Source organism: Pristis pectinata, chromosome 6, assembly GCF_009764475.1.
Source record: "Pristis pectinata isolate sPriPec2 chromosome 6, sPriPec2.1.pri, whole genome shotgun sequence".
NCBI lineage: Eukaryota > Metazoa > Chordata > Chondrichthyes > Rhinopristiformes > Pristidae > Pristis > Pristis pectinata.
In genome coordinates, this window is record NC_067410.1 from 32,289,279 (window position 1) to 32,311,293 (window position 22,015).

Below are 22,015 nucleotides of genomic sequence, written 5' to 3' on the forward strand. Positions count from 1 at the left end.
TCCCTCCTGCCTTTATACCAGAGTGTCATTACCTCCTCTGGGTCTGTCTTGCTAGTGATGGACTGGGATGGAGGAATCAGTCACATCATCCGTCAGGTGCGATTCTGTGCGAGTACTACTGTATCAGTCTGATGCTTGAATAGCCTATAGGACAGTTCTCCCAGCTTAGGCACTAGTGCCCAAATGTTTGTAAGGAGAATATTGCAAGACCTCCTAACGCATGGCTTGAATATTGCCGTGATCCAAATTTGGTGGCAAAGTCGAAGTCAGGTGATCTATCCAGTTTTCTTCCTTCTCTGTTTGAATGTGACAATAGTGGTACAACTAAGTGGCTTGATAGGCCACTTCAAAGAACATACAGGTCAACCACATAGGGTGCGCTTAGAATTTCACGTAAGCAAAACCGAGAAGGGATGGCAGATTTCTTCCCCTGAAGGCCATTGATGAACTGGATGGATTTTTATGACAATCCAGCAGTTTCCATGGTCATCACACTTTCCTCTCAAATTCCAGCATACTAACTGAATTTGAATTCCACAGCTGGCATGGTAGGATTTGAACTCGCATCTCAGGATTGCTAATAGAGGTTTTTGGATAACAAGTCTAGTAATTTAACCACTGTGCCACCAAGTACTGAAACTTGCTTTTGGTGCGAGGTTAGGGAGTTACTGCTTAAATTGTACTTGGGTGGTTTTGTTTCCTGATAAGGAGACAATGGAAAACACTTCAAGAGATTTGGAAGCAAACATCAAGGGCTTTAAATGGAATAATTGTGATCGATGTGCAAAATTCTTGAGAATGTGCAAGAGAAGGGAGAAATGAAGCATGTGTAATGTATATGGATTCTGGAAGTGCTTTTTATAATTATTTATGAATTATTATTTGAAATTATTTATGAATTTATAATAACTAGAAACTGGATTGAAAATTGGATAAAAGGGGAGAAGGAGAGTATAAGAAATAACTGAAATAAAGGGGGGAAGGTTTACTGATAAGATATGAGCATTTGTGTCTCTCTATATTAACTCCTGTTCATTGTATACATTAATGATTTGGACACAGATTGAATGTTGTTGAAATTTGCAGATGTTATCAAAATAGGAGTCACAGCTAATTTTCTGGAGGAGCAGAGAAAGTTGCAAAGGGATTGTTAAGTTAAAAAATGGGCTATTAAATGGCAGATGGAATTCAATAGCAGTGTGAAGGTAAGGTTATGGATTTTGGTTTAAAAAAACAGCAGTAAATATACTCTGAATGGAAGTAACTCAGTGCTAAAGAATAGCAAAGAAACCTCGGGTTACAGGTTCATAGAAGATTCAAGCCAGCACACATCTTGGGTCAATAAGGCAGTGAAAACAGAACTGCAGGTTTTAACTTGAAACGTAGAGAACGTAAAATTAAAAAGGTAATTTTCTATTCATTCACACTATGTAGACTTTCTTGGCTCAGAGGATATCTTTATTGTTCATCCCTAATCGTCCCTTAAACTGAGTAGTGTTCTAGTTCACTTCAGAGGGCAGTTAATACTCAATTACATTAGTAGGTCTGAAATCACATAGTCCAGATCCTGTAGGGATCCTGCTGAAGGATAGTGGTGAACTGTATGAGATTTTAAAACAATCAGATAATAGTCATCATTATTGATACTAGCTTTTATTCTGGATTTAAATTCTCTGAGTGCAATGATGGGATTTGGGCATCTATTAATCAGAAGACCAGGCCATGGGATACTAATCCAGTAACAACTCCTTTGCTACCATTCCTCTTAAAAGGCAAGAAAAAGCCAGAATAAGGTCCAAAAGTGTTGATGCAGTATGCATTATGTCATATAGGAAGATTTAATTTAAATTATGTGATGATGATGCTTGTTATATGAGGAAACAGAAATAGGACAAGATATATTTATTAGTCACGTGTACATCAAAACATAGCATGCCCACAACTTCCTAACCCGTACATCTTTGGAATGTGGGAGGAAACTGGAGCATCCAGAGGAAAACCATACAGACACGGGGAGAACGTACTAACTCCTAACAGACAGCAGCCAGAATTGAACCCAGGCCACTGGCATTGTAATAGCATTATGCTAACCGCTACACTACCGTGCGCTGAAGACATAAACTACCGAGTTTGTGTTAGGACACAGACTGTGGAGCATTACCACTTGTTATATAGAATTTACAGCTTGGAAGCAGGTCCATCAATACAACTGGCCCATACCATGACATTCTATTAACAGTCTTCATCTATTTGCATAATTTTTTTGTTTCTTCATTTGTTTATCCAACTGTCTCAAATGTCTTAATGTTGTTCACCTCAAGTATACCTTATGGAAGCAAGCTTTATATTCTACGCACTTTCTGACTAAAGTACTTCCTCCTGAATTCTCTACTGGATTAATCTCATTCTAATCCTCTGCTGAACAGCTGGACCTGTCACCTATCCTCTAAACCTGCTCTTACCTGTTGCAGATTCCTGGACACAAAATACCCACAGGTAAGCTTGCTGCCAGCTGATCAGCAAAGCCCAGCATGTGTAAAGCCTTTCTGATTGTAAGTAACAAACCCTACCCATAGAATTGCTTTGACATCTACTTAAGCCAAGCCCCAGGCTTCGCAACTTGCCAAAGAGATTGAATGTTGTGCAATGTCAAAAACCATAAAAAAGTAAACATGAAATGATTCCAATAATTAAAACAGCAGAAATCACCTAAATCAATTAAATACCTTAAAAATAGCAGAGTTAAATCAAAGAAAAGTAAAACTATATTTACCTCTCTAACTTACTGTTGATGTGCTTCATTCAAATGAATGGAAATGTTGGACTAGTGTCGAGTATTATCTGGATGTAGGTTCACTGGGTAGCTTTCCATGTAAGCACAAGAAAATCTGCAGAATTTCATGCTCCACAGCTGGATTTCATGAACACCAAAACACAGTCAGAAAATCACCAGCAATCAGTTATGTGAAAGCTTGGGATATCTCTGCCTGCATGGAAAACCTAACTTTTGCACATTTGCAGGAAGTTTGGGCATTATATCTATAGCTCCTGGTTTATGACTTCCCAACAAGTGGCTAATGTCTTTTCCAACATCTATCCTATAAAACAATTACATAATTTTACAGTTCTAGCAAGTCATAACTCAATCTTCTCTTTTCTAGAGCTTCGGCTTATTCTGGTGTCATCTTTCAGAAGCCTTTTCAAAATCTGCTCCAATGCCACTACACTTCTGTTACAATCTGGAGGAAAGGGATGGCACAGTACTTTGAAAATGCTCTGACTGTGCTTTTACGTAAATTTAAAATAACAGAAATACATTTTTATGAAAAGTTGGAACAGTGTAAAGAGAAGCAATCTGCTTCCAACAACAGTGCACTTGAAAGCAAAAGGTCAATTGCAAGATTAACTGTGAGAGATTTAGAACTAAGAGTGCGAGTTGAAAGTCTGTTAAATTTACTTCCAGAATTAATAACTGAAGCCAATGTCAATACATCAAATTAGAGTGAATAAGTGAATGAAGGAAAATAATTGAACGGCGAAGGGAACAGGAAAAATAGATATAATTAAAACAATTTACACACATGGAGGGCAAACCGACTGCTTGCTCAAATACCAGTTTTCTTTATATTTCTATGTACTGTGAAGCATCTGCAACTGCTGGGATTCAGAGCAGGAATCCTAGTTCAACTAGTAACTTTGCTACCTGACTGGCAATTAAATTTCAATTTAAAATGCATAATCAAACTTGCAAGCTTACATCCCATTCTTTATTCAGTGAGTAAAGATAAATCATAAGAACTCAGAAGTCCCAACATACATCTCAAGTACATATTTAGAGATGGCTGGTTAAACGCCAGAATTTGCCTCAGTGTTAGCCAATATTTCCTAACCTACGTTTAATGACAATACTGAAAATGGGCATCATTATCAGTTGATGACTGACATGGCTTCAGCTGTTTGCCAATTTCCATAGTCAACCACTTGCTGACATTCACCATTGACATTCATATTAAAAAGAGTCACGAGAATCATACAGCACAGACAAAGGTTCTTTGGTCCACCAAGGAATAGCCCTTTGGAGAGGAGGAAGTAAAATTTCTTGGTCAGTAGTGGAAGTTATCTCACAAAGTAGACAGCATCTCCGGAAAAGGAGAGGATAATGACAGCTTCACTTCAATTGCATCTACAATAAGAGGCAGAAACCCATCTTTGTTCAATTGCACAAAAGATGGAACTGAACATGAAGAGCAGAGCTGGCAATCAAAATCAAGTTTCTACCCTCCAAATATTTTATTTGTTATTTATTAGTTAAGGCAGAGTAAACCAAACTTAAATCCATTCACTTTATATTTTCTGAAAATTGAAATGCAGTGCTTTCCTTTCCACAAATCAACAGAATCATCATTGGAGTTTTAGCCATTGTGCTAGAATTTTATGTAACGTACAACAAGTAGTGGCTGGAACATTAATGTCAGACTTCTGAAATGAGATTTTGATTTGTTAGGCTCCTAGCAATTACTTGCAGTTGTATGCATCCATTTACAAAAGCATGAAATAAGTTGGCTCACCAGCATGTGTTACACTGATCAACTACAGCAGAGAGCTGTCACAAAAAATATACCACATCTTACTGTAAGATGTGAAAAATCTTCCTTTGGGTTCAACAATTGACCATTCACTTTTGTATGTCACCATCACCCTGTTTCACCACCCTCACGATGCAAGAACTGAGTCAGAATGATAAGTGCCCTGCAACACATCTCTTTCTGTAAATTGCTAGCATACATGGAATCCAAGGGTCTCTGACAAAATAAAAGGCACACACATTTACCGGAACAGTACGCAGTTGGAACTCACAGTCAAAATATGATTGAAAATTCAAATAAATCTGCAGTATTTACACTATTATCTGTTATAATACAGTAATCTCTATAATACATCAGAAATATATTTATTCATTTAACAATACTGCAGCAAAAATTATCAGACCATGGGGTCTGCTGTTCACTGAACTGGTCTCCCCTAGTTTACAACATTACTAATATGAGAAGTAATATAAAAATATCCCACATCTCCAAAGCATGTTGTACTTTCTCTATGATTAATATAAGTAATCAAAGTTCCTCATACAAGTAATGCATTGCATCTATACCTTGGGTTGATTAAAAAAAAAGTAATGATCTTTTCTGCATCAGTTGCTTCACAACAAGCAGCATCAGCTGAGCATTGATTAGAGGAGTTAGTTTGCAGTTGATACTTGTAAGCTGCAGTAGAATAAACCAAAATAGAAAAATAAATCATTGTGAAACATTTTCTTACCAAAATTTCAGATCAACTTACTTTGATAATTTAAACCATTTTAACTTGCACATTAAAATGGTAGGACTTTGGAAAGTGTTGGAAAACAGAAACCTAGGGATACAGGTACATAGTTCCCTTAAAGTGGATCACAGGTAGACAGGGTCATGAAGGCAACATTCAGCATGCTTGCCTTCATCAGTCAGGGCATTGAGAACAGGAGTTGGGATGTCATGTTATGAATGTATAAGTCATTGCTGAGACCACACACATTGGTGTGTACAGTTCTGGTTACCCAGCTATAGGAAAGGGTCATTAAGCTGGAAAGGGTGCAGAAAAGAATCATGACAATGTTGTCAGGACTGGAGGGCTTGAGTTATAAGGAGAGGCCAAATAGGCTGGGACTTTTCTCCCCTGGAACGTAGGAGGCTGAGGGACGAACTCAAAGAGTATAAAACCATGAGGGGCATAGATAAGGTGCATGGTCACAGTCTTTTTCCCTCGGTATGGGAGTCTAAAATGGGAGGGCACAGGTTCAAGTTGAGAGGGGACCTGAGGGGCAACTTTTTCAACAGAGGGTGGAGGGTATGTGGAACAAGCTGCCAGAGGAAGTGGTAGAGGTGGATACAGTTACAATGTTTAAAAGATACTTGGACAGGTACCCGCTAGAAAAGGTTTTGAGGGAAATGGGCCAAACACAGGCAAATGGGATTAGCTCAAATTGACAACTTAGTCGGCATGGACAAGTAGAGCCAAAGGGTCTGTTTCCTTGCCATACCTCTTTGACTGATACATCAATGCTACAATATTTGGAGATGCAATTCTTCTAAGTCTCCAGTGCTAAACAGGTGGTAAGTTATTGGCCAACTATTACATTCCCCTTCCAATGGAGCTGGATACCAAGAGAAAGAAACAGAAGACAGTCAATATGCCACTTACAACCATTCAAATTTTTATCCCTTGCTGGTATAAGTCACACTAGAACTCAATGATACATCAAAATATTAACCATTACACAGTGGTAAAGGAGTTTAACAATAGCAACTACTATTTGGGGCATTAACCAGAAACTCCTGCTTTTCAACATGTAAAGTATTTGACAAGTTAAAACAGAGAATGCTCAAAGAATTCAGTAGGTCAAACAGCATCAGGTAGGGGAGAAACAGAGTCAATGTTTCCATTTTCTCTCCACATTGATGCTGTTTGACATAATGAATCATTCCAGCAATTTGCTTGCTTTTCAGATTTTCAACATCTACAGTTTTTTGTTTCATGTTAATGTCAAATAACATGAAGCAATACATTTTGGAATACAGATGGAATAGCTATGCGATGGGATACAAAGGGTGTATAAGAAGATACATCAATAAAATGGAAAATGGAGGGCTTGGTTTTGTGTCTCAAAGCAGCCAATACAAAATTATATTATATTGAACATGTGCAACACATGAATTAGGCTGCAGCTGGTACTTCATTCACAGTTTTAAACAACTAATTGGAAAATTTCAGTGCAGACTCCTCATATATTGTCAGAATTAAAGGATTATAAATTGTAAAAAAAAAAAATTGCTTGTTACACTTAAGCTGCGTTTGCAGGATGACTGGATTAAAGCTTTCTGGATTGTGAAGGGTTAACAAAGAGTAAATGGTAAGAGGTTGCTTTTACTGCCTGATGAAACATTAAGGCAACAAATTAAAGATGGCAATCATAAAAATAATTAATGGACATCTTTGAAAAAAAAATTTGCTTTGTGAATGATTGGAACGTAGCGCTTCCAACAACAAAATGTCATCGAAGCAGGGACCACAAGGTATTTTAAAAGGGAAAACAGCAATTTCTTGAAAGAATAGGCATATTTAGAACATTGTGAAGTAAGTAAAAGAATTAGACTCAATGATCATTTGAAAATGAAACTGAATAACATTTGATGGTCTGAATGTCATGTTTCCACGTGCTAATATTTTGCAATTTACCAGAACACATTTCGTTAAGTCACAAAATCTATCAGAGCAAAATTGCGATTGTAATTAAGTAAATTTGTCATATTGTGTAGTGGCACTGCTTCACTGTACAATATAACTTCAAATGTTTAAGAAAAATTTCAAGTTAATTGACCTGCTCAAGTAAACAACGAGTATGTTTAACAAGCCAGCTAACAGACTAGAACAATTAGAACTCCAAAAGGTAAAAATCTGGCACTTAATGCTCTGCCCCATTACAAATGCCATTTCTACGAAAAAGATCTTGAATAGGATTTCTATAAGGAATGGAAATGTTTTCCTTATTGACAATCACAGTAGCTGACTTGATTGTCAGTTATATCTTTCTTTAAAAAAAAGGTAAAGTATGAAGGTTGGTTTTATAAAATTACTATATGTGTGGATGGAAGGCATTTATCAATTAGATTTCAGTAAAGCACAGTAAAAAATAGGTGCAATTTTCATACAGTATCTAATGCAGCATAAAACTAATTGCTTCAGTTGAATCACCTGTTACGAGCCTTAGTCACACTACAGTAAGTACTCATGCAGTCCATCATGTAAACTGGTGGAATTTGGTCACATTCCCACATCCTTTGCCCTTTTTTTAAAATATTTATCCAATAACTATTTAGTGTTTTCTTATTTTTCTGGAACCCATTATGGATTCTGATTTCACTGCTATTTTTGGAAGGCATTTTATGTCTTAACAAAACTGTGTGTAAAAAAAAATCCTCTCAAGGAAATAACTTCATTGTTTGATGGTGATCTTAGATTTATCCCTTTGGTTATGAACCCACAATCAAGAAAAAGTTTTTTCCACTTGAACTATAGAAAATATTTAATGGTACAATTTTGTTCTGTCAAATTTCAGCTGCGCCTGGAGGCAGGATTTAGAACCAAGGTGAAATGCAAGTCTGTCACTAGAAGAGGCAGACATGTTGAAACAGTGACATTTATTGATCATATAAAATTAAAACATATTGACTGACAAATGTGATTTATCTGGGTAGTTGCTAATTTTAAGGTCAACCTAATTAAATAATTAATTAGGTTGTCCCTAAAATTAACTGCTCTGCAAGACTTAAAAAAATGTATAGGCATTCTACTTTTACTTTGTAAGTTGAAATGGGGTAACAAAAATGTTACACGTTGGCCATTTTGAAAATTACACTAATCAGAGAACTAACAAAACACTGAATCAATGAGTGATTTTGTTTCCTTCTAAAAATTCAAAGTTGTTCACTCCAATGTCTTCCTGCTCTCTTCTTCAAGACGGGCAGCACAGAGGAACAACTAGAATAGCTGCTGCCTCACAGCGCCAGTTACCTGGATTCAATCCTGACTGCAGGTGCTCTCTGTGTGGAGATTGCACATACTCCCTTGTGACCTTGTGGATTGTCCCACATCGTGTGGGCTGGTAGGTTAATTGCCCTTTGCAAATTACCCCTAGTGTGTAGGTGAGTGGTTGAATCTGGGGGGGGGCGGGGGGGGGGTGTTGATGGGAATGTGGCGAGAATAAAATAGGATTAGTGGAGGATTAACATAAATGGGTACTTGAAGGCAGGCATGGGCTTGGTGGAACAGTCAGAGGTGGCTGCTCATCACCACCTTCTTGGAGCAATTAAGGATGGCCAGCAACAACACCCACATCCCTTGAGTCAATTCAAAACAAAAATCGCAGCTACCTGTTTGACCTTAAGCTGACCCCATATTATCTCCAACATCTACTTTATTTTTGCAATGTTTCTCATCCGTACCATCCTGAAACTTCTGCTGCTGACACCCTCATCCAAGTCTCCTGCATTCCTCGTTTCATGAATTTAAACTCAACCAAAGCTCTTCTTTCCACATACTAAATTCACTCACCAATCATTCCCATGTTCCCTGGACCAGTAAAGTCTCAAATATAAAATTCTTACCCTCCTGTTTACATCCCTTGCCCCTCCCTTTGTCTGGAATTTCCTTCAGTCTCATGGGCTAAGAATTCCAAGCTTCTCCCGCTGCATTCTCTTAGCATCCCCCACTTGAATCACCCGCCATCAGTGGTTGTGCATTTGATGTGTCAGCCTCCTTGAACCTCTCCACATCTTTTTCTTTCTTGAAGGCACTCCTTAAAACTAGCATCTGAACAAACATCCAGTCGTCCTTCCTAAAGTCTCCCTTTATACTTGGTAAAAATTAGTCTGTTTACTCCTCTGTTAAGCACTGCAGGATATTTCTCTACATCAGTGCTGCTACGTATATGCAAGTGGTTCCTTTTCAACTGATCAAAATTCCACATGTTTTATTAATAATAACAATTTCAGATCCTTTATAGGAACAGAGTTACCATAACCTTTTCTTTAACATTGAGGCTGGGGAGAGTAGACTGGAAAAAGATGTAGGCCATCTAGCCGGTTCCAAGAAATAAAATAAAATTTTGTCTGATGTAATCATAAGCAATAAACAAACTTAACGGACAACAGATTAGGTGCCATTACATGCTGTATGCTATATACTTCTATAATAAATTTCATCATTAAGAGACAGGACCAACTTTCCTTAAATAATTATAAAATAAATAACATCGTCAACATAAAATCTTTTGACTAGTATTTTCCATTGCAGGTTTTAGATTTTGATGTCAATTACTTTAAATGTACTTAATTGATGGAGGAGAAATTTCAAATTGTCATTTAAACGGAATGGAAAAATGGCAAAATGGAAAAACAAAGAAGATTTCTAACATTCTGACTGAAATCAATTTTATACGTCATTTTCATTTTAAGACAAATTTAGACATCAGTGTAATCCTTCCTTAGCAATTCATGTCTCTGTTTGCCCACCAATAGCCAGTTATTAATGATTTCTCTTGAATGATCTCACTATTCAATGGAAATCGATGCTTCTTCCTAAATCTCACAACTGCGTGTGCATATTTAGCACATCATTTCATTCAACCTTGCCAAGTGGAATGATAAACAAGGAAATGATGTTGATGACATCTAAAATGTCACACTCCTATTTAATTCCTGCTTCTCAAAATGCGACTAAACATACAGCTACACCTACAGCAACACAAGTCATACAGCTTCAACCAATTGTAATACTGTATTAAAATAATTTCCTCTTGAAAAAAACAGAATTCTGAATGAATCTGTGATATGAAGATGTAGAGATGCATTTTATAAATCAGCCCAATAGGCATAAAGCATTAGACATCAGTGCAGAGCTTCAAATGATAAGAAAACTTGTCAAGAATTTGGATCACGGCATTACATAGTGGAGCTGACAGACAAGCATACAATTGAACTATATTAAAGAGATTAGAACAGAGTAGCTGCTCTCCCTTTACAGATGCTTTTGCACTTATTTGCAAAGGTGTTCGAAAACATGAACACTTTCAAAGCTGAACTAACAACAGTGACTTAGAAATTCTTTCACGTTACAGTGGGAAATAAAGAGCTGTGCAGCTGAAAATTGGCTTAACTCAGAGCAGAGCAACACTGCACATATTTCTGAGTGCCTTATTGCTCGTTGGGAATATTAACTCCTGACTTTTTGGCAGAGATTTTATTTGCACCAACACCTTTTTTTTCCCCAAAATAAAACCACCCAAGATCATGTCAACAATAGCTCAGTGCTCAAAATTTGTCACCACATATGATCAAACTCAATGGTCTGAAAAGTTATAGTTATAGAATCAAAGAAGATGCAGCACAGAAAGGGACCTTTCAGCCCACCAAGTCTGTGCTGACCATCAAACACCCAGCACCCATGTTTACATCAATTCTACACTAATCTCATTTTATTTTCCCCACATCCCCACCAACTTGCCCCGAAATTCTACAACTCACCTACACACTAGTGATGATTTACAGTGACCAATTAACCGACCAACCCACATCTTTGGAATGTGATAGGACAGTGGAGCACCCGGAGGAAACCCATGCGGTTATTGGGAGAACATGCAAACTCCACACGGACAGCAGTGAAAGTTAGGATTGAACCCGAGTTGCTGGAACTGTGAGGCAGCGGCTCTGCTAGCTACGTACTGTCTCGTCCCTTACTTGCTCACAGAATGACTAACTTTTACTCACCGTTTCCTTCGAAACCGGGATATTTAAAAGATCAAAGTTCAGACTGCATTCTTTGCCCTAGCTGAAACTTCTGTGATTTCCTCCAACCTCAAATATACCCCCATGCATATGTCTGGACTGCTTTGTTTCTTGGAAGTCGAATTTACTTTCAGTTTCATAACCTCAAAGTCATTCCAGACTACTGTTGATAACAGTCCATTTGCCACTCAGTGCAATATGAAGGAGGTTGCCCAAACTCCATACTCAAGGAGAAAATGAGAAAATGTCGACTTTTTGTTCAGCCATAGAAGCAGGTAATGGGCTCAGAGATTCGCATGCATGGCAGGCTTCCTGAAGGTGTAGGTGTTCAGAGATTACACACACACACACACACACACACACACACACACACACACACACACACACACACACACACACACACACAAAGTATTACCCCTCTACAGTTATCTGCCTGACAACCATCTGCCAGGAATGCCTGGATGTAGCCTCAGAAGGTCTCACTGACCTACTTGTACATAGAACATAAGTTGGTTTTCCACCAGGCTGTCTGGGTCCCGCTGATCCAGGGGAGCATTCTCCCACCTCTCTTCCATCCACTCTGTCAGCAACAACACTCCCCAGCAGCTGGAAGAGTGATGATTATAATATCAGCACCTCCCTTCAGTGTTGGTTGCTGAGGCGGAGTGCCAGCAGCTGCAAGACCTTGTAAAATATTAACAGAATAGCACCTACCAAAACTGGTCCATGGTTACAAAAGGAATGCTAAAAAAAAACTGTTTCAGGAGGCTGGTGATTGCAGATTGCAATATTTGTGGAACTTTTATATGCAGCTTTAGGAAGTCAGACAATGCTGACAATAACATCCAGTCGTCCAGGATCACCAAAGTCCTGAGCAGGCCAGATTAACAAAGTTTTACAATATGGAAAAAGTCTTCATACTTAAAGTGGAAAAGAATGGAAAGGAAACATTGTAAACAAGGTCAATAAAGACATCACAAGAAATTACAAACAGATTTAATTAACTTCCGTAAGCAGCTGTAACATGAACCAACTGTAAATAGGCAGGCTGTTATTGCTCAGTACATTTGCAGTACTTAATCAAATTGCAACTACAGGGCTCCCCGGGTTATAAATGATCTAACTTGTAGAAATCCGACTTTACACAAGTGCTCCCATCCTTTTTTAAAGCATTTTTCAAGCAAATGATAATAATATGTTTCAAGGTGCTCATTAATGACTAGATTCAGTATAGATTCTATTAGTTTAGTTCTGGGTAGTGCTAGGATGATTATTCAATGAAATGAAAGAATTATAGCAAGTGTCTGTGAAGCAATATGAAAGGGGTTGCAATAGAAAACAGACATTTCTGAACAGAACCCTTGCAAAACCTGTTGAAATCAATATTCCTTCTTACTTCTGTCTCAACAAGAAATTTCCCCTTTGTCATTTAAACCATTTAGTTCCTTCACATCCTGGATTATTCAGTACTTGTTGATTGTGACCACGAGTCTGTCCAACATGAAGTTTCCAGTAACTAGATTTCAATAGGTGATCATTCAACACTGACCTCATTGACTAGCAGACTCAACTGACACCAAATGCAATATGCACAATGCCTCCCAAACATTCCCTTTGACTCCAGGTGAAACACTGGTATCACTCAGTAACATATATACAATACATTTTATCTCAAATAATACCTTTGGATTACAACCTCTATTGAATTAAACTGAAACTCAATAGTGGTTGTAATATACTGCAGAAATAAAATATAGATTTCAGTAATTCTTTGCAATTGTTTTTGCTTGCTGCTTGTACCCAAGCATTGGCTCATTTAATATTTATTTATCATGAACAATTATAAAAATGTTATATTCCTTTAACAATAGCATTGATGTACAGAGGGATCTTGGGGTCCAAGTCCATAGCTCCCTGAAAGTGGCTGCACAGGTTGATAGGGTGGTAAAGAAGGTGTATGGCACATATGCCTGTATTAGTTGAGGCACTGAGTTCAAGAATCAGGAAGTAATGTTGCAGCTTTAAAAACCTCTGGTTTGGCTGCATCTGGAGTATTGCATTCAATTCTGGCTGCGCCATTACAGGAAGGATGTGGAGGCTTTGGAGAAAGTGCAGAAGAGGTTTACCAGGATGCTGCCTGGATTAGAGGGCATGTGCTATAGGGAGAGGTTGGACAAACTTGGTTTGTTTTCTCTGGAGCAGCAGAGGCTGAAGGTAGACCTGATAAAGGTCATAAGACTATGAGAGGCATAGACAGAGTACAGCTGGTATCTATGTCAAAATGTCCAATACGAGAGAGCATGCATTTAAGGTGAGAGAAGGTAAGTTTAAAGGAGATGTGTGGGGCAAGTTTTTTATCCCCCACATGGAGAGTGGTAGGTGCCTGGAATTCACTGCCAGCAGTAGTAGTGGAGGCAAATATGATAGAAGTGTTTAAGAGACTCTTAAACAGACACGTGAATGCGCAGAGAATGGAGGGAAATGGACATTGTGTAGGCAGAAGGGATTAGTTTAGTTAGGTTTTTAATTACTAGTTTAATTAGTTTGGCACAACATCATGGGCCAAAGGGCCTGTTCCTGTGCTGTACTGTTCTATGTTCTAACAGAAAATAATGTGCAAGTTAAATCAACATTCTTCTCTTTAATTGCATTTACCTCTAATATTGACAGTGCAGCTAATTCCCTGTTAATGAATCAAGGCAATATTTTGGTTCCTATTAATTCTGAACCCTGCACACTACTTCTTAAATCAGTTGCCAGATATTTACCATGTCCATTTTAACAGTTCAGTGAGCTGCTGACTAGTGTTAAAACTACTGGAGGATAATGTATGAGGCACTACATTTTCATGCTGCTATTAAGAACTTTCAAAATAGTCAGTTACTTAATGTCAGGATTTACACCACAGATATGATGTTACAGACTGTAGTTGTGCTAATTGGTTTTTCAGACATTTTATTGAATCCTTGAATCCTCTGGAAGATTTGTTCCACTTTTCAAAGTGCTATTATTTCGTAAGTATGATTGATGTTGTACATTACTTGAATACTATAAAGGGTCATCATAGCTCAGTTTCAAGACTCCTTCATGTCTCACAGGAAACTGTATCCAATGAACATATTAAATTTGGAAGTAAATGACTGGATTTCTATTGAGGATAATATTTTATAATGGTCTTTCATTTTGAATATTTTTTTGCAATCAAGGCTGTGGACGACAGTGCTGAGCACAGATTAGTCGCAAGATAATCTCTTTCAATATTGCGTCCTTGACAACCTGAACTACTCACTGCCAGATCTGGCAGAAGATAATGCCTCTTCTTGACCAAAAACTACCAATTTATCTTGAATAAAGCACAAATCAAGTTTGATCCAAAGAATTTTGCAAGACCCCCATTACCTGCTCTGTGTGAAAAGCAAGATGAAGTGAAAATTCCGCTATCTTGATGTCCGCAAAAATCATAATCAAAATCCCAATCTACGCTTACCAGCATGTATATGTCTGTGGGTTCCATCAACTTCCTCATTCTGAATTAGGCAGAATAGATACTTTCTTATTTCAAAGAAAAAGACTATAATCTACTCTGTGTTAATATTCCTTCTAGATCCTACAAAATAGAAAGCAGTTGTGTTACATGTTTAGCAAAATTCAGTCCCATTGCTTAAATATTAACTACATTCTTTTCAATTTACGCTGCTGAACTTTATCCTGGCCACCTTCTTATTACTACAGCAATCTGTATTTTATTTTCCAGTCTTTTTCCCTCTGCTTTTAACTTTGTCACTCTAATTACCTGTTTACCTTGGTCCATGAGTTTCCATGTTCAGAAGAACATTACAAACAGGATCAGGAGTAGGCCAGTTGGTCCCCCAAGCCCGCTCTGCTGTTTGACAAGATTATGGCTGACCCCATCCTGACCTCAACTCCCCTGTCTTGCTCTCTGCCCATATCCCTTGACTCCCTCATAGTTTAGATGTCTGTAGATCTCAGTCAGCTCCTTCCCCTTTCTCATTGAACGATTTGTAGAGATTAATTGTGCTCTTCATGCATTTTGGATCACCTTGTTTATTTGATATGCATCTATTCTACATTTTCAACTGGACATGTTTAAATATGTTCGGCGCTGTCAGTTGAATTGAATTATCCACTGACTTCATTCGTCCCTCATTTCACTTAAATTAGACCTTTTGAAGTGGAACAACTGGCTTCAAGTTTTAGATATTTTCTAACTCTCAAATCATGTTCAATCTTATCATTTTGCCCTCAAAGTTCCCAACTGTTATTTTAATTGCTTAGGTGTCAGCTGGGAGCACACCTCCTTGAAGTCTGAAAACTGAAGTTCAAGAACTACTCTGGAGACCCTAGCTTGAAAGTCCAAGCTGACAATCCCACTGCAGTGTAGAAGGAATAGTTTATTCTCAAAAATGCTCTTTCTTTTGATGATACATCTCCATCTCCTCTGCCAGGTTGGTTTAATAGATCCCAAGGCACTACTTCAACCTCAGATCAGGATCACAGAAAAAGAACAGATTATCTGGTTACTGCCAGATCGTTTGGTTAGGTGACAATACTTTATCAATGCAAAGTATTTGGGATATCCTGAAGTTGTGAAAAATGCATTATAAGTGGAAGGTTTTGGTTTCATTTAAAAAGAGCAGGTCTAGCTGATTGTTGCCTCTTGATACTTCTTGGTCACAAAACGGTCATACATTATATTTACCATCTCTGATTTCAAAGCACTTGAATTTCCTTGGTTTATATTCGGCTGACTAAAATTTCCCATTTGTATGATGTTTCTGCTCGCATAACCTAACTATCATTCTGCAGGTTTATTCAGGGATCATTAGCCAAGTCGAGATCGTACAGAAAATTAGCAAAGCAGATGCAACTATTTCAGTTCTTTGGCTCTGATATCAGGTAATGGCGACAGGAAGTAAATATTGCAAGTCCCTTATTTCTACCATAAACCATCACAGGATAAATTATCGTTCAATGGAATTATTTGGTTGTTTAAAATAACTATTTAATATCACATTCTAAAACTGAAGATAATACTGAACCTATATGCAGTCATCAGGCATTTCTGGGCTCACAACTATTGTGCAGAATACAAAGCAGGTACAGCTTATATGTAGAGAGTAACATACCAAATCAGAGAATAACAGGGGCAAGATCTCAAAGACTTGGCAAACTGTAAGAAATAAAGGAAATGTTATTTCCTTGAGGACTGATACAACCTTCATACTTTCAGTATCTTGCAGCTTCTGCTGCTTCTAAGTTATTAATTCAACCTGTTAATAAATTTATTAGTTTTAGCCTCTATGTTTTGGCTCTCTTCTATAGCGTATCAGGGTCAGAAAAACATTGTGGGAATTGCAACATGATTAATACCAAAATAAAAGATAATTGATAACCCAGCATGTGCTATCCTGGACACAAGAATAGAGTGACAGGTTTAACTCACAAGAGACTGGGATTCCTTTCAAGAACCACGTATTCTGCACACACAACTATCGTAGGTGCTGAAAGACAGCCTGACCATAAATAACATGCCCACTTTCAAGTCTTCCTGTATAAGCAAATACATATTTTATGCTGTCATACTTGCCTTGCTTTCATCTGCAAATAATCTAATGCAAAAAGCAACATCCTTTCCAATACCAAGGTGGCAACTGATCAGAGCAAATAGAATAAATTTTCTCATCTATCATCCATTTTACTCAATTTGAATGAGAACAACACAAGTAGAACCTTTAAGAAGCACGTAAGGATATTTAAAATTTAAAAACATGCTGAAGGTTCAGTGCACATCAACAAATATATCTAGTGTGACAGCATTGGAGACAATCTACACCTACAAAAGCACTTAAAATTCAAGACGAGCTGCTCAAATTATATCCCAAACTGTCCATTAGTAGTACTAAAGGATCAGTCATTCTTCATTTATACCTCAGATCATTAGACGAATATGTTCCTCCAGTCACCTGACACATAAATAATACACAAGTAGTAGCATATAATGTTTGCAACGTTACACTGATGATTTATCTTTGTTGCTTTTTTTTAAAACAAAATATTGATAGGTTGCTAAAGATTCTATTGGTATATTAAGAGTAAAGGGATAGCTAGGGAGAGAATAGGTCCCCTTAAAGATCAACATGGCCATCCGTGTGTGGAACCAAAGGAAATGGGAGAGATTTTTAATGACTATTTCTCTTTAATTTTTACTGTGGAGAAAATGATAAAAGTTAAGGAAATGGGGGAAATGAATGGTGTTGTCTTGGGCCACATACAAATTAGCAGGGAGGAGGTACTGAAGGCCTTAAAGTGCATTAAGGTGGATAAATCCTGAGGGCCTGACCTGATGCATTCACAGACCTTGTTGGAAGCTAGAGAAGAAATTGTGGAGGGCCTTCTGGAGAATTTTGCTTCATCTCTGGCCACAGGTGAGGTTCTGGAGGACTGGAGAGTGGCTAATGTGATACCATTGTTTAAAAAGGGTAGCAAAAACAAGCCAGGAAACTACAGGCCGGTGAGTCTGACATTGGTGGTGGGTAAATTGCTGGAGGGGATTCTGAGGGACAGGATCTACCAACATTTGGAGATACAGGGTCTGATTTGGGACAGTCAGCAGGGCTTTCTGCATGGAAAGTCATGTCAGACAAATCTCTTGGAGATCACCAAGAGGGTGGATGAGGGAAGGGCAGTGGATGTTGTCCATGTGGACTTTAGCAAGGCCTTTGACAAGGTCCCTCATGGCAGGCTAGTCCGGAAGGTTAGATCACATGGGATCCAGGGGGAGATAGTGTATTGGATTCATAATTGGTTCAGTGGTAGGAAGCAGAAGATGATAGTTGAGAGTTGTTTCTCGGACTGGAGGCCTGTGTCTAGTGGTGTGCCACAGGGGTTGGTGCTGGGACCTTTGTTGTCTGTAATTTATATAAACTATTTGGATGCGAATACACAAGGCATGGTTAGCAAGTTTGCGGATGATACTAAAATAGGTGGTGTATATAGTGCAGAAGGATATGAAAAATTATAGAGGGATCTTGAACAGCTAGGTATGTGGGCTGAGGATTGGCAAATGGCTTCCAATCCAGTTAAATGGGAGGTACTGCATTTTGGGAGATCAAACCAGATCAAGACTTACACAATGAATGATGGGGCCCTGGGGAGTGTTATGGAACAGAGGGGCCTAGGAGTGCAAGTGCATTGTTCACTGAAAGTGGTGTCACAGGTAGATGGGAATGTGAAGAACGCATATTGCACGCTGGCCTTCATCAGTCAGGGCACTGAGTATAGGACTTAGGAAGTTATAACGCAGTTATAGAAGACGTTAGTGAGGCTGCACTTGGAGTATCATGTACAGCTTTGGTCACCCTATTACAGAAAAAATGTTACTAAACTAGAACAAGTGCAGAAAAGATTTACCAGGATGTTGCCTAGACTTGAGGGCCTGAGTTACAAGGAGAGGTGACGTAGACTAGAACTTTATCCCCTGGAATGTAGAAGATTGAGGGGTGACCTTATAGAGGTATATGAAATCATGGAGGGGCAGAGACAGGGTGAAAGCACACAGTCTTTTTCCTGGGGAGGGGGTGCTAAAAACAAAAAAGGGCATAGGTTTAAGATCAGAGGCGAGAGATTTAAAAGGGACATCAGCGGCAGCTTCTTCATGCAAAGGGCGGTGCGTATTTGGAATGAGCTGCCAGAAATAGTGGTTGAGGTGGGCACATTAGCAACATTTAAAAGCCATCCAGATATGTACATGGATAGGGCTATGGGTCAAAAGGGGGCAGATGGGACTAGCTCACTGGGCAACACAGTCAGCATGGACGAGTTGAGCCAAAGGGCCTGTTTCCATGCTGTATGACTCTATGCTGCATCTAAATCCATCCATTAAAATCATATTCCCATAGAATATCAGAGGACCACAATGCAAATGATGTCTGCACTGATCTTTTAAGACTTTAATCAATTAACTAATTGCTGAACAAACTATGCTACAAATGTAACAACAAACAAACAAAAAGGAAAATCATTTGACCTATCAAAACTCGTGTAATCAGTGGGCAGGAGTGAAAATTCAGGCAGAGATCTGCTGCTCTGGGTGTCCACTCATTTATAGCCCAGATGATGCCTTCAGCTGTCACTTTAGCTAAACACCAGAAGCACCCACTCAATTACTGACAACCCAAGGAAATATTACAATCATGAAAGTGTTACATTTTCACACATTCCATCATTACCCAACTATTAGTTCATGAGCATTTGTATAAAACAGGCCACTGATGTTACTAGAGATACTGAAAGATTTTAAAACCTTCACGTTCCACAGAGGAACTACAAGTGATGCTATCAATTTGCTGGCACTTTGTGGAGGATATGTCCATGGTGAAATGCCTTTCTTGCCAGCAAATGCTCAAGGGAAGTTCATTCTCACCATGAAGCAGATGGAAACCTCAATGAGCGTCTATCGAAGTAATATAATTGAGGATAAACCTGAAAAATTGCTGAGTTCATTGGGAGAGCTGTCACAGAAGCACACTAGATCATGGTGACATAACTGTCACAGAGGAAAACTGGAATCCACAACCATAATTAGCCCATCAAGGATGGAACCAATCCACTTACCATTCTTTTACTGACTATTTAAGGTGTGTGTGTGTGTGTGTGTGTGTGTGTGTGTGTGTGTGTGTGTGTGTGTGTGTGTGTGTGTGTGTGTGTATACACGCACATGGCATGCACACATAGCGCACTGATACTTAAAGCAAATCAAGATATAATAATCTAGCAACAGACAGTTTTGCTTTTAAGTTTATTGCTACCTTTAACAGCAAGCTGAAAAGTGCATTTTGGGCCAGAGTTTAAAAAGAATGAAGTGGGCATACATTTCAAATATCAGGAGTTGTACAGAAACTGGAGGAAAAAGCAGAAGAATTATGAGGATTTTTAATTTTTTCCAGGATCTGGGCTTCACAAGCAAGTCCAGTATTTATTACCTGTCCATGCTAAAAGAGAGAGAGAGAAAAAAAAGAGTAAAAGAAAAAAAATGTAATTAAAATTGGTTTACATCTCCAAGAATAATTAAAATATGAAGGAATTATTTACCACTCCCCAGTAATTTACTCGTTGTCTTGAGGCGAAAGAAAAAGCCAGAAAATGTTGTAATTTTAGTCCAAATCTGCATCAGTGCAGGATTCCTATCATTCTTCACATTTGATGGGGAGGCAGAAATGATGCCATTGTCACAAGGCATGTGGGTAAGCAGTGACATAAATTCCTGGATATTCATGTTTAACTCTGCACCTTCATTGAACAGAAGTTACTGTTGGCCTCAGAATTATTGTCACAGTAACACTTTAGTGAATAATTCGCCTCCTCTTTCTGTGAACACTGTTGTTGGCTTAATGAAAGGCTAATCAGAAAGGTCACCTATAATCAAACAACTTATTTTCTAACAGTTTTATTTCGGACTGCTGCCAATATTCCCACTGCTACCCAACTTACTCAGTCTCTTAGCAGCATTGAGAGCATCTTGTGAGTTTTCAGCGACAAAGAATCGCTGAACTGTGACACCGTGATCTGCCATGATTTTTTTGCTCTGGTATTCTTGAAGATTCAACCATCTCACAGGGATTAATCGGACCACCTGTATGTTGAGGGAGAGGAGAAAGGGGAAAAAAGTGTCAAGCTCGCCATTTCATGTTGCTGAATGATTGTTACAAACTTAAACAATAATTCAAATGCTTGGCTATTATAATGGATGATCATTCTCCGTGCTCTGTTGACCACGTTCACATTCCAACAAGCTATAAAAGTCTATCTTTTTGTCTGCTGTTCATTACAGTTCAACACTATTACCATTTCTCATCCACCATCTAATTTAATTACTATGATTATAGTGCCTTGGGAGTCTATCCCTGTAAACATGTTCAAAGATGCTCAGACAAGATGTTAATGAAACAGACTTTGAGAAAAGGGATAAGGTTGAGCTGCTTCAGCAGCTGTCAGTGAATGCTGTCCATGCAAGCTGTTTTTTTTGTTGCTTGCCATAATGTTATGATAGTTCATTGCTGTCACTGTACTGTTTAAATTAAAGATGATTTTACTACAGTTTCAACTGCAATGTGAAACGTCAATAATAATGATTCATTAAAATCATCCATTAGCAAGTTATACAATAAACGTTTATTAGAATTTTATAACTTTCTACAATACACGGCATAAATAGGTAATAAATGGAACACTAATTCAATTCACCGACTTGCACACACCACTGCAGAAACCAGCTTTAGGGAAGTGAAATTCAGTCTTCAGAGAGCAACAACAAAGGTGACTGCTTCCCATACTTAAAAAAAACACTTTACCACAGTCTATATGACCACTCCCTCCATCTGGGAAGTGAATCACACATGAAAGGATGGTTTCAGCCAAAACACCAGTGGTTTTACTCAGGAGACCAATCAGCTGTTCCAATAGATTTAAGAATCCTAAGTCAAATGATAGCCCTTTCCTCCACTGAAAAACTTAGCAGAAGAGAATCTGACACAAAAAAAAAATCACAATTTCACGATCAGCCACAGAACCATTCCCAGAATAGAGATAACGATAAGGAGCCTGGCAACTACAAAAAA

At 38.3% G+C, this 22,015-nt stretch overlaps 1 protein-coding gene across 1 annotated transcript in view; it reads right to left on the reverse strand.

Annotated features, from left to right (window-relative positions):
• Positions 1–22,015, reverse strand: part of suclg2 (succinate-CoA ligase GDP-forming subunit beta) — a 297,231-nt gene that overhangs the window by 183,818 nt on the left and 91,398 nt on the right. The window contains exon 2 of the mRNA XM_052018514.1: positions 20,889–21,030. Within this exon, the coding sequence (XP_051874474.1) occupies positions 20,889–21,030 (142 nt within the window). The remainder of the gene's footprint in view (positions 1–20,888; positions 21,031–22,015) is intronic.